Source organism: Tachysurus vachellii, chromosome 7, assembly GCF_030014155.1.
Source record: "Tachysurus vachellii isolate PV-2020 chromosome 7, HZAU_Pvac_v1, whole genome shotgun sequence".
NCBI lineage: Eukaryota > Metazoa > Chordata > Actinopteri > Siluriformes > Bagridae > Tachysurus > Tachysurus vachellii.
Window position 1 is genome coordinate 11,532,597 of NC_083466.1, and position 12,333 is coordinate 11,544,929.

At 39.5% G+C, this 12,333-nt stretch overlaps 1 protein-coding gene across 1 annotated transcript in view; it reads left to right on the top strand.

The window, feature by feature from the left end:
* Positions 1–12,333, top strand: part of focad (focadhesin) — a 54,789-nt gene that overhangs the window by 41,771 nt on the left and 685 nt on the right. Inside the window, exons 27-43 of the mRNA XM_060874299.1 lie at positions 1,063–1,301; positions 1,984–2,073; positions 2,538–2,685; positions 2,799–2,918; positions 3,063–3,185; positions 4,053–4,130; positions 5,471–5,542; positions 5,675–5,777; positions 6,820–6,900; positions 6,994–7,122; positions 7,423–7,538; positions 7,716–7,976; positions 8,099–8,188; positions 8,449–8,626; positions 10,318–10,415; positions 10,798–11,049; positions 12,202–12,265. Of these exons, the coding sequence (XP_060730282.1) occupies positions 1,063–1,301; positions 1,984–2,073; positions 2,538–2,685; positions 2,799–2,918; positions 3,063–3,185; positions 4,053–4,130; positions 5,471–5,542; positions 5,675–5,777; positions 6,820–6,900; positions 6,994–7,122; positions 7,423–7,538; positions 7,716–7,976; positions 8,099–8,188; positions 8,449–8,626; positions 10,318–10,415; positions 10,798–11,049; positions 12,202–12,265 (2,242 nt within the window). The remainder of the gene's footprint in view (positions 1–1,062; positions 1,302–1,983; positions 2,074–2,537; positions 2,686–2,798; positions 2,919–3,062; positions 3,186–4,052; positions 4,131–5,470; positions 5,543–5,674; positions 5,778–6,819; positions 6,901–6,993; positions 7,123–7,422; positions 7,539–7,715; positions 7,977–8,098; positions 8,189–8,448; positions 8,627–10,317; positions 10,416–10,797; positions 11,050–12,201; positions 12,266–12,333) is intronic.

The following is a 12,333-nucleotide window of genomic DNA, read 5'->3' on the forward strand; positions in this document are numbered from 1 at the left end:
CTATCAGCTTCTTTTGGGAGGTGGAGGGGAAACTGGAAAACCCAGAGGAACACCACATGTGAAAGTCTATACTGACAGGATCAAATCAGGGACCCAGGATGGTGACGTGTTAACACTACTCCCTATTTAGAGAAAAACTACTATATGAATGATGTATCTTTTCACACTGTGCTTAACTACAGGTTATCACCCTTTTAAACCCTGTTCTGAAGCAGGGTTAGCAGCAGCACCAGTTTTTCAGTATTAATTCTGCATTGCAGTGCCAAACCTGTACAATGTAAAACAATGTGGTATTAGAATGTTAATAGAATAGCTGGATGCTTAGCAACAGACAACCAATCAGAAATTGAAGAGTGCGTGCTTAACATCACATGATTTATACAGACACAGAAACCACGAGTGATGTGTTTCAACAATAGTGGCAGCATTTGAGGTGGGAAAAATAAAGAAATAATGTCAATTGATGGTTGCACATCAATTAGAGTGAAGAGGAGACAGTTTACAGCTATGGTCAGAAGAGACTGTTTAGGACAAACTGGGTGACATGGTCAGAAATAAGTGATTATTTAAGAACTGACTGAAAATTTGTCACGTTATTCATAATTTGGGATGCAGCTACGGTCAGGTTGAGCTAAAGGTCATCGACGTGAACAAAAGACGTGCACTGTATTTATGCAATCGTAATTGACACCTCAAATAACAAACAGGGTATGGGTTAGAAATTAGGTTTTTAGGAGTGTAGAGTTTAAATCATCAGATTATGAATAGGCAGTGTGAAATGAGAAACAAGATAACACAGTATTCCAGTCACCTGAAGTTTACAGTGACCCAGACTTAAATATTTTAAGTGTGAAAATCTGTATAGAAAATTAGTACAGTTGTCAATATAGATTAGCAGTAAAGAGAATTTTTAGAAAATTCCAGCCCAGAAAAAAAAAACTCCTCTGATCTCAGTGGCAATTTACACCCAAACGCAGCCATCAGTGATGTCAGTCTGGTGGGTTTTACTGTTATTCCTGTTATACAGTATTAGTAACACTGGGTCTTTTTCTCTCACTGAAGCGTTCATACTCCGGCGAGAACACAGCCAGTTCCATCGCTCGCTCCTGTGCTGCATTGGGCTTGGCAATGCTCGTTCCTGTCCTGGTCACCTCCCACAGGGACGCAGTGCCCTCAGTACAGGCCACTTTACAAGCAGGCCTGCCAGGAGTGCCGACTGCAGACGACTCTCAAGCTGTGCAGTTCCACAGTGGCTTAGCATTAGGCATGCTGCTGGCCTGGCTTAACGAGGAGAAAGTCAGGTAGGTGGCACATTTCTTTCCAACAGATCTAGTGTCATGCTTGTGGGTTACAAATTGGCAAGAAGTTTGTGGACATCTGACCATCACTATAAAGTTGGAAGCAAATAGTTGTCTAGAATGTTTTGCTATAATAATGCTATAAAATTAAGATTTCCTCTTTAGTGAAACTAAGGGGCACATCACATTTCTGTCAGATTGTTGAACTTGATGCAGTCTGCACTCCTGTTTATTTACACCAGTTTTGTGTAGTGAAACAAACGTTTGAATATTGCGTCAATATATTCCAATATTTTGAATATTAGCATTTCCATGCAAGACATATTCACCAGAATGAAAATATTCATAATATAAAGTCTTTAAATGGTATTCCAGAGCTTTGTTTGAAGCAGTTACTGGTAATTTCTCTTTGTGTTTACTGACAGCTGTGGGAAAAGGTCTGTGGTTGGGCCACAGTAAGCCATCTAAGTCAATTAGCTTCTTTCTGTGTGCAGTATATACGTTTAAAATTATTGGTTACAGTTAATAATGAAACACAACAGACTAGTGAATGTGGCTTGCAAAACTAGCAAGAGACAATTAGTTGTAGTCATCACATCTTTTTTTATTTATTTAATCTAAAATGTAAAAGATGTATTACATACTGTGTGTGTGTGTTGTGTGTGTGTTGTGTGTGTGTTCACAGTGACATTGGTGGACAGAGCATGTGGGAACTGCTGCTGAGCTCATTGGAGCGTCTGGAATCATGCTGCTTTAACACCCAACTGGAATATAAGTATGTTCAAAATGTTTTTTTTCCACCTTTACACAGTTTTTCCCAACACATATGTAGCTAATCAGCCAAGTTATATTCGGAAGTTTTTTTGGTTTCTGAGGGTCCCATTTTCTGGTTTCTGAAGTTCCTATTTCTGTTTCCTCCATTTGTCCACATATGGAAAGAGTCGGTTTGATTTTATGTTCTGTGAGTTTGCTCAATGCTAAACTGAAGGCTATAAACCTCTCTTAATTTTTAACGGTATTTTGACTAATTATAATTGTAATTATAAAAATGGCATGAATTACGTTTTTAAACTTTTAATCTTTATGTTGAATCCCCAAGTATAAAGGTTTGATATCTGTAATTATCTGTCTCCTCTTTCCCTCTTTTCCTCATTCTAACCACCACAATCCTCTCTCTGGCTTCTTCTTCTTCCTCTTCCCCTCTCTCTCTCTCTCTCTCTCTCTCTCTCTCATACACAGTTCTGGCTGTGTTCTTGGTGTTGGGCTGCTACTCAGCTCCCTCTGTAGCAGTAGTGATGGAGAGCAGCGAATGCGTGTCTCTGTCTCTCTTGATAGGCTTCTTCTGAGCTTGCAGGACAGCGGGAGCATGGGACGCATGCAGCAGGAGGTCTTACTCACCAACCTAACACTAAATAAAAATGCTCATGCAGGACACAACTATCTGTGTATAGTCTAATAGAATTTTATTTATTTATTTTTTTAACTTGAATATGCCTGTAGGTTCTGGCATACTCTGTGGCATGTGGTGTAGTGTCAGCATTCAGTTGCGGTATTATTGATGCCAGTAAAGCTGAGGAAGTGATGAACACTCTGCGATCCATGACTGAGGAGAGTCAGCAGGTGAGGACAGACAAGCCCTGTTTCAATATCACACTCTAGTTCATCTAACTTTACTTGACATATCTAAATAAAGGGTCATTTGCTGTGTATTGTAAAGTTTAGGATGTCCATGATAATGCTTATTTGAGTGTTTGTTTTGTGCAGACTCCAGGCTTGGCCCTGGCTCTTGGCCTCGTTGTGCATGGTTTCTCGACCTGTGGTCATGGCAAAGCAGAGGCCCTCCACCCTCGCCTACTGTCTGCATGGACCAAAATCCTCCTGGCAGAGGTACTGTACTCACACATGCATTCACACAAAGGAATGACAGACAGGAAATAAATCTATCGCTAAAAAAAGAATGAAGTAAATTAATGAAGTCTTTCATGAATAAAGAATGAAACAATTAAATGAGGTCATAACTACAGAGGTACATTTCATGTATGGTCACACAATCATTCTGTCAATTATGAGGATGCCTTTATGTCCATTCTTTTGTTAACAAGCAGGTTAGTTAACTGATATTAGTGATTTATATTTATCATTTCACCTACTGTAATGAGTCTGTATGTTGCCTTGTTTCTGTCTGCCTGTCTGTTCAGCTGCATTTGTGTGTTGGACGATTAAAACTCTAAAATCTGCACTTGGATCCTCACTCGCCTTTGTCCTGCATCGTAACACCTACTGTTTATTAATTGAAGCGCAAATACTGGTGTATACAGAATAACTGGTGTAAAGGTAATAAGTGCTGCATTATTGCTGGCTCTATGAGCAGCCAGTCAGATATGACTTCAGTTGCCGAACTCAGGATTGAGGAAGGTTGTTTTCTGAGTTTGTTTTCATGGTCAGTGTCGATTGGTATCGTTTCATCCTGTCAGAGACAGGTGCTGAGTTTTCAGAGGAAAAATACTCATTACATAGTCGCATATTCTGTCTCATTTGTATGCCACTATAAGGATATGAATAAAAGTCTACCAGATGACTAAAAGTAAAACGAAATTGTGACTAAAAGTAAAACGAAATCACACAGATGATTTTCAGACAGGCAAATAAGCCCTTCTGTTTGGTGAAACGTGAGGATGATTTAATTTAATTAGATGAATCGGACGAATCGAGACTTCTAGCCATCTGAGTTTGCTCCTTATTTCTTTCTATCAGGGCTGTCCGACTATGCAGAGACTGGCGGCTCTGAATGGAGTGATCGCATTGGTGGGATCTGAGAGTGCTTTTCTTCAGGTACGTCCCCTCTGAACAACTCTGCTGTAGAAACCCATCCTATTATTCTGACTGTGACTGTAAAAGATCTCACAGATAATATATTTCATCTGTAGGCTTCTGTTTCGTGGTGTATATACAAGGAAAATCACGTACAATTCGTTCTTGCCTGCCCTGCTCCTAGTGTAGCTCTGAAGCATCCTGCTATTCTTCGATTACTTTTATTGATTATCCTAAAGCATTGGTTATAAATGAGCGGCTTTTAAAGCCAAGGCTGTAAATGCAGCACTAAACAGCGCTTTCTAAACATCACTTTACTACCTGCTCATTTTCTTTTTCAAACTCCAGGTCTATTATCACCGGCTTAGTTGGTGCCAGTCTGAAATGCCAGTCTCATACGGCTGCTGCCCTTTTTAAAACGCACACCTGTGCCAGCTTAGTCTTTGTGTGGCAAATTACACTCCTCAGTGCCCACCCACTTTACACACACACACACACACACACACACACACATACACACACACAAACACACACACACAGGCACACACACACCCAGAGCTGTCTCGCCATTTAAATGCAAATGCCACCATACTTGGATGGCAGCCAGGAAGTGTCTCCATAGTAACAGCAGAACTTGACAACGGGAGTGAGGGAAGGATTTTTCTCCCAGTGCCGACCAAAATCCTTGTGGATGTCTCTGATTACACAGCCCTCCCAAATGGTGAAAAGATGCACTTAAACGAGACCCTGAAGTACATCAGACATGAGTGTGTCTTCCAAATACATTTACAAAATATATTTCAGTTCATTCACAGTCTAACACCGGTGCTTATCGTTTGGGGTGACATTTGTAAAAGCTGTAAATGACCGATCGTTGTTTAGGTGAAATTACAGTTTTTGAGAGTGAGCTGTATCTCTCTCTCTATCTCTCTCTCTCTATCTCTCTCTCTCTGTCGCTGTCTCTTTGTATGGTTTGGCATAACCTAATGTTATCCAGCTGCCAGTTGGTCTCTTCAAATCCTGCCTTTATGAACAGTAAGCCTGTCAGACTGAAATGTTCAGAAACCAAGCAGCAGATTCTGTTGTCACAAAACAGTGCACCATAAAAGAAATGACTCTGGAGGAACATCTCTCTGAGACTTCTGGGAGACTGCTCTACTTACATATTAAAAGTCTTATGCGTTATGAGTGATAATGCTCTGTGCTTGCTATAGAGGCAAATACAATCGCTGACCACTCAGTACTTGGGTGCATGTAAAGAGAAATATCAGTTTAAGTGATACTCAAATATACTGTAGTAGTCTGTTATCTTGGAAGTTGATGCATTAGAATATTTTTCATTTTTTGTCCTTCTTTGTCAGCTCAAGAGTGAATCAGAACAATCTCCTCAGCAACAAAACCGACTAAATGAGGTCATAAGATCTATTACCCAGGTGAGGTGCTTTGTTGTTCTTGCATCCTGTCTTTTCATTTATTAACATCCTTGTTACACAAAACATACATGTTATTTGTTGTAAATAGTTTGTCTTGTCTTTTTTTCTCTTTGTCTTTCTCTTGTTGCCCAGATCATCTCTTTCTCAGGAACAATAGGTCTGCAGTCTAATGGAGCTTGTCTGGTTGCTCACCTGTATTTGGCTCACATGTCCAGCAACCACAGTAGAACTGCAGGTAAAAGAAGTCAGGGGTTTCTCCCATTTTTCATTCAGGGACCTTTTTAGGGGTGAAATAAATCCTGTGTATTCATTTAGCACAATTTAGACTTGTTTTACTAGCCTAATCCACATTCAACTATTCAGATATTAGACTTGATATTAAAATCTGTACACCAATATATGCTTATTTGTAGAGCTATCAAGCTTTTTGTTCCTGATTTTCTATCAAATAGTTTTTAGGTTTAAGTTAACCTTATTTGTGGGAAGTCATGGCCTAATGGTTAGAGAGTTTGACTCCTAACCCTAAGGTTGTGGGTTCGAGTCTCGGGCCCGCCATGACCGAGGTGCTCTTGAGCAAGGCACCGAACCCCCCCTAACTGATCACCGGGTGCCGCAGCATAAAAAAAAGGCTGCCCACTGCTCTGGGTGTGTGTTCACTGCTGTGTATGTGCACGTTGGATGGGTTAAATGCAGAGAACGAATTCTGAGTATGAGTCACCATACTTAACCGTATGTCACGTCACTTTCACTTTCACTATTTTATTTCTAGGCTGATTATTGTTACTGGAGATTAGACTTTTGACCAATGAAATAGAGTGATAACTGTAGACACTGATATAACTATTAATACCTAATACCTTTAATATTTGTGGGTTGTTATTACAACTACATAACTACAAAAAAATACATAAAATAATAGAAATGTAATTCATGCCTGTCAATCAGGACAACAACTTGCTCTCTGAGTGGGAGGGATATCATATTAGCATACTCTCTCTCCCCTGTCAGTCATAGTGGAATTAGCCAATCATGGGTGTCTGAGTGCTCATGTATGTAGAAGGTATAGATTGCACTTTCCTCCAAGTGTGTTCAATGGTGATGAGATGTCCCAAGACCAAATTAGCTAGATTCCTGTTATTGCTTTGAGAATATTGCAATATCAGCAAATACATACATAAACTACTAAATCTAACATCACAGGCAGACTATCCTATAATACCATTGTACTTAACACAAACATTACTTTTTGTCATTCTCTTGCTTTGTGTCTTACACAGTGCCTCAAGACTTCAGCTATCTCCCAGAAAAGAGTATCCTCAGAGCATCAGTGCTCTACATTACTGAAGCTGGACGGAAAGGTATCTTTTTTATCTATTTATACTATATTTACCTGTTAAGCATTTATTTATCTGTTAAGCAAACCTGTTTAACACTTTTTTCTTTCGTTGCAGGTCCTGAGGCTATTACTCCTGACCTGATAAAAGTTGTACTAGCTCCACTGGCCACAGTGGGCTCTAGCTTCCAATATCCACCTGTTAACTGGAGCGCCATCCTCTTGCCTCTAATGAGACTCAACTTTGGTAAACCTTCCAATTTCTTGCACTGGCCTTTCAATCCCTAAGCTTGGGAATGATTGCAATTTGCTTATCGGGTTCCTTGCTGTTTGTTTTATATTGTGTACAAGGAAAGAGTATAATGGGTTTAACAGTGGTATATCATATCATTATATATTATACCACTGCATATTTTGCTAGGACTGCTATTACTACTCCTAATAATAATAATAAGAAGAAGAAAAAGGAGAATACCTTTTAATTAATCCCATAGGTGTAATTGGTCAGATGCCTGAGTCTGTGCTTGTGCTCTTGTGCCCTCTGTAGGTGAAGAAGTGCAGCATCACTGCTTAGAGCTGGCTGCCAGTCAGGCACAAACTTCCTCTAGTGCCTCACTGTTTCTGGGTGTGTGGCTCGCACCTCCTCTGGTCCACAGCCTCAGTGTGAGTGGTCAATAGCACAGATGTGTTTACGCATATACTTTTACGAACTGTTTTCACTGAATATAAGCAGTGTTTCAGTGACAATACCATCACAAATATGTACATGCAGTAATGGTTTATGGACACTGTAATGTTTTTAATGACACAATAAATCACAGATATGTGTTCTGTGTTCAGCAACGCACGAGAGCTCTCCTCTATGAATGCTTGTGTTTCTGGATGAAGCACGTAGCAGAAGATAAACTGCAGGTGTATGTGGAGAGTTTGGCCATAAAGCAGTTTAATCCAGACCACCGATCTCAGCAACTTTCTCTCTGCCTCTCCATCCTGCATGGCCTTGCTAAGGCTATGGCCCTGCCAAACCCTCCCCAGAACTGCTGGGCTACCCTGTGTTCCACAACTGAGAAGATTTTTCACCTTCTACCTGATCGCATACAGGTATAACTACACAGTCACTAGCTGGAGGCATCTGTATTGAAAGTGTTGGCTTGACACTAAAGTTTATAAATGAGTACTTTTGGCTTGATTTTGATGATACTTTCTTGTTTAACATTTTATAGGCACATGAGGTGAATCTTTATGAAGGGATCTGTTCCTGTTTATCAGAAATGAACGACTCAGAGATAGACAGGATTGTCAAAGTCACTGAGGTACAGATTAAACCACATGTAGCATAAACAAATTTTAAACAAGCGCAAATGTAAATCTGTTATAGATTGAATGACTCTTGTGTCGATTGAAAGCATTGATTAGTTCATTCCACCATTTACACTCTTGTACATTTTGATATATTCCCTGCTTTAGTGCTTTAGTTGATTTTATAACTTTACTCTAACCAAGTATCAGTTGAATCAGGTGGTTGATATTGATGGGTGAAACTGCATTAATTGTGCTGTGCTGACCTCTACAGGCCAATGTGGAGAAGACCGCCTTTATTTTGTCCTATTTAAGCTCAAAAGGCAGAATTCCACTCCTGGGCCTCAATGACATCATCAGTACCATATTACAGAAGGGAAAACCAGAGCAAATCAGCTGGCTGCTAATGCAGTGCTTTTACCAGTCACGTCTGGCCTCTAACCCTAACACAGGCAAGTGAAATATTTCACTATAGTGTGCACAGATAGTCCATGTACATATTCTGAAGGTTTTCTGTTGAGAACATAGAAAAGCATTAGAATGTTTGCTGCTCAAGTAGAAAATTTAGCATTAGTATTTTCTGGAATTATTTCATAGAAACCTGGTAGCAGTAACCGGACTACAGTGATACCTCGAGAGATGAGTTTAATTCGTTCCGTGACTTTGCTCGTATCTCAAATTGCTCGTATCTCAAAGCAATTTTCCCCATTTAAATTAATTGAAATCCCATTAATCCGTTCCAGCTCGCAAAATTCCACTCCAGTTGTTTTGTTTGTGTTTTGAATATGAAAAATGTACAGTACCTGTATTTATAAATGACAAATATTGTATAAAAACATACAGTAATAAAAGAGAAAGTTAAAAAAAAACCTGGTTTTACTTTATAAAGTAAAAAGTAGGAAAGGAAAATAATAAATTAATAAGTAAATAATTAAATAATTAGAGGGGGAGAGAGAGAAAAATATGTGGAGATTTATGACGTAAACTGGTACAACGTACACAGGTTCCGGCATGGTGGAGTCGGGGTTGGAGGAGGGAGTTTAGATCACGGCAGCAGCGAAGCGCTAGAAAGCGGCTCAATGAATGGGAATATGGGATTGAATGGGAATGAACCGGATTGGTGCGCGTCGTGTACAGCTGATTAACAGCTGATGCACGCTTGACGACGTGGCCTGCCAGAACTAACGCGATGCTTGTTTTCTCTTAACTGAACTTAATTGCTACAATTTCTCTTTTCTTTACATTAATTTTGCTTCATTTTCTTGATCTTTTCTCTTCACTTGTTTTTGCCTTTTTTGTCACTCTTTCCTCACTAATATCTGCCGGTCGTTTTAATAAAAACCTGTCCGGTCGGCATATCGGATGCGGTGTAGTCGCACAAGTTACAATTTTTAACGGATCCGAAAATTACGGATCCGCAGATGGTCGGCACCTCACGCAGCGCCTTTGCGACTCTCCATAGGAAATGAATGACTTCCGGTTTATCTGCTGTCTTTGACGTGTACAGTGGAAAGGCGGCTTTAATCGAATGAGACTCGGGAAGCTGAGGCAGGGAAACAGAGCACACGTGGTTGTTGGGGATCTTTGTTTCGGCGGTGGCGGCTCGGGTGCTCGTATCTCAAAAATTTGCTCGTATCTCAAGCCAAAAATATGGTCGAATCACAGCTCGTATCTCAAAAAATTTGTATGTCAAAGCACTCGTATCTCGAGGTATCACTGTATTGTATTATTACAGAGCAAAAACGGTGTAACGATAAAGTAAGACATGTAAAACAAGTTGCAGAAGGCTGTGGAAAAATCTACAGGAATGTCTGTAGATTAGACTGGAAAACCATCTATGTAATTAGTGGAGAATCCCTGGACAATATTAGACAGTGAATACATGAAGAAACTCACCGAGAATTAATGGCTTTTTAAAAGATCAACTTTAAATGGAGTTGCTGGAACCTTTTGCAAAAAGGAGACCCTCTGTTCCAGGAATAGACAAAGAACATATTATCCTTTATATTTATTATTTTGTTAATCATTAAAAAAATGTTTGTAACTTCCTGACAAATAAACTAAAGATAACTAAAGGTAAGTTTGTCTTACACTGTGTTCTTGATCAATGTTATCTCATATTTCTAACCTTACTTGTCTTTAGGTGTAACCAAAAGAATGGAATGGCTTCTGGAGTTGATGGGGCACATCAGGAAAGTGCTATATGGAGCACCCACTGTACAAAGTGTTAATGCCAGAGAGGTAAATAATAAGAATAACTACAATGCAGTCTTGTCCACAAGCACAGTTAAAGCTCCTCTGCATTGGACCTCATATCCGTAGCTTAGACTAGTGCTTAAATATATTTTAGCTTAGACTAGTGCTTAAATATATAAGTGCTTAAATATATTTTACCGTTACCCAATATTGACCATAAAATCCACATCACAATGGTACATACTGTGCAAGCATTATTCACAATCCATGTAATTGTGATCTAATCTGGAGAATGAGTCAGATGTGTAGATAAAATCATATTTGACTGGTTTCAGAATTGTTCATGAATGAGAATATAGTACAGTTATGTACTTTAATATTTACTTATCAGTGAGGAATCTAAACAGAATCTTCTCCGCTGTCATAGGGCACCAGTTTGCTGATGGATGTTTTTGCAGCTGCAGTGGTGTCATGGGCAGACCACTCCATGCCTCTTCTCATCGGCATCCGAGCACAGTGGTTTCCTTGGCAAAAGTCATCTAAGCACTTGGACTTACCCCATGACCTCTATGTGAACACCACATCCACTGAGACATCGGTTAAACAATGTGTGCTGGCAATGTCATACAGCCTAATGCATCTGTTAGCAAAAGAGCCATGGAAAGCCCAGTCACAGAAGGTATGGTCTGTTGATATAGTGATTATTGAAAGTATATTATTCTTTACTAAAGATCAGAATTGCTAACTCAAGTCCTCAGCAATATTTTTAATTTATTAATAATTTGTAGTTACATTTAATGTTGAGGTCATTTGGGTTCCTATCATCACAGCAGCTGGAAACAGTTCCCTCACTATCCTGTTTTTTTTTTTTGTTGTTTTTGTTTCTTTTTGTTTGATGTTACTGGGAAACCAGAGAGTACAAAGTTATCTGTTCTGAAGAGTTTCTCTGTGGAACTTAAACTAAAGAAATAGCTTTACTTACTTAAGAAGTAACTGTCACAAAGCACTGTCCATGGAGACTCCTTCCATAAATATTAAAGAAATGTTTCTTCAAAAATATTCAAAGAAATCACAATTAGATGCTTTTTTAATACATTTATTTGGGTAGGGCGCTAACCCTAACACTGTTAACCCTAACTAGGGCGCTAACACTGTTAACTCTCAGTGCCGGTCCCAAGCCTGGATAAATACGGGAGGGTTGCATCAGGCATAAAACCCATGCTAAATCTAATATGCGGACCACATGCCCCGCTGTGGCGACCCCATACAGGGATCAGCCGAAAGAAGAAGAGGAAAAAAAAATGTGGAGCATCTCTCATTCAACTCCCTTAACATTGAAGCTGCAGTGGACACAGACTAACAGTTGAAGACTGGGAAAAAATAGGAATTTGTAGCAACCTGAAAAGTCAGCAGGAACTGTGTGATACAGTCATGTTTACATAGACCAGAATCTGAAAGGAATGTTTCCAAATCTTGTGTAAACCCTGCCAGGAGATGCTGAAGAGAGCAAAAGGAGGCCCTACCCAGTATTATGTAATATAGTGCTTTGTCTCTGATTTGCCTTGTACTCAGAATTACTGTAAGAGCTGCTGATGTAGACAGACAGTCAACACCTTCTGACCAATCAAAGCCAGGAATTTAACATCATTGTGGTTTAAAAAATAAGGGTAGTCAAGTCATTTAATTACATATGGACATTGTAAAGATTTTAGATGTGTATTTAGTGTGTTGTGTTTTTTACATTTTGTGTTGTGCTTCTATGGCAGTAAAGATTTGGATCTGTTAAGACTGTGGAATATAGAGATGATTTTTCTGTCCTCTGTTTTCTCAGTTCATTGACTGGCTCTTCAGCCTAACAGAAGCTCCTGAGGAATCTCTAACTCAGATAGCCAGAGGTGAGACATGGATGAACTTTTTCAAATCTTGTGCTTGTTGTCAGAACTCAAAGTCTCATAAGCTACTC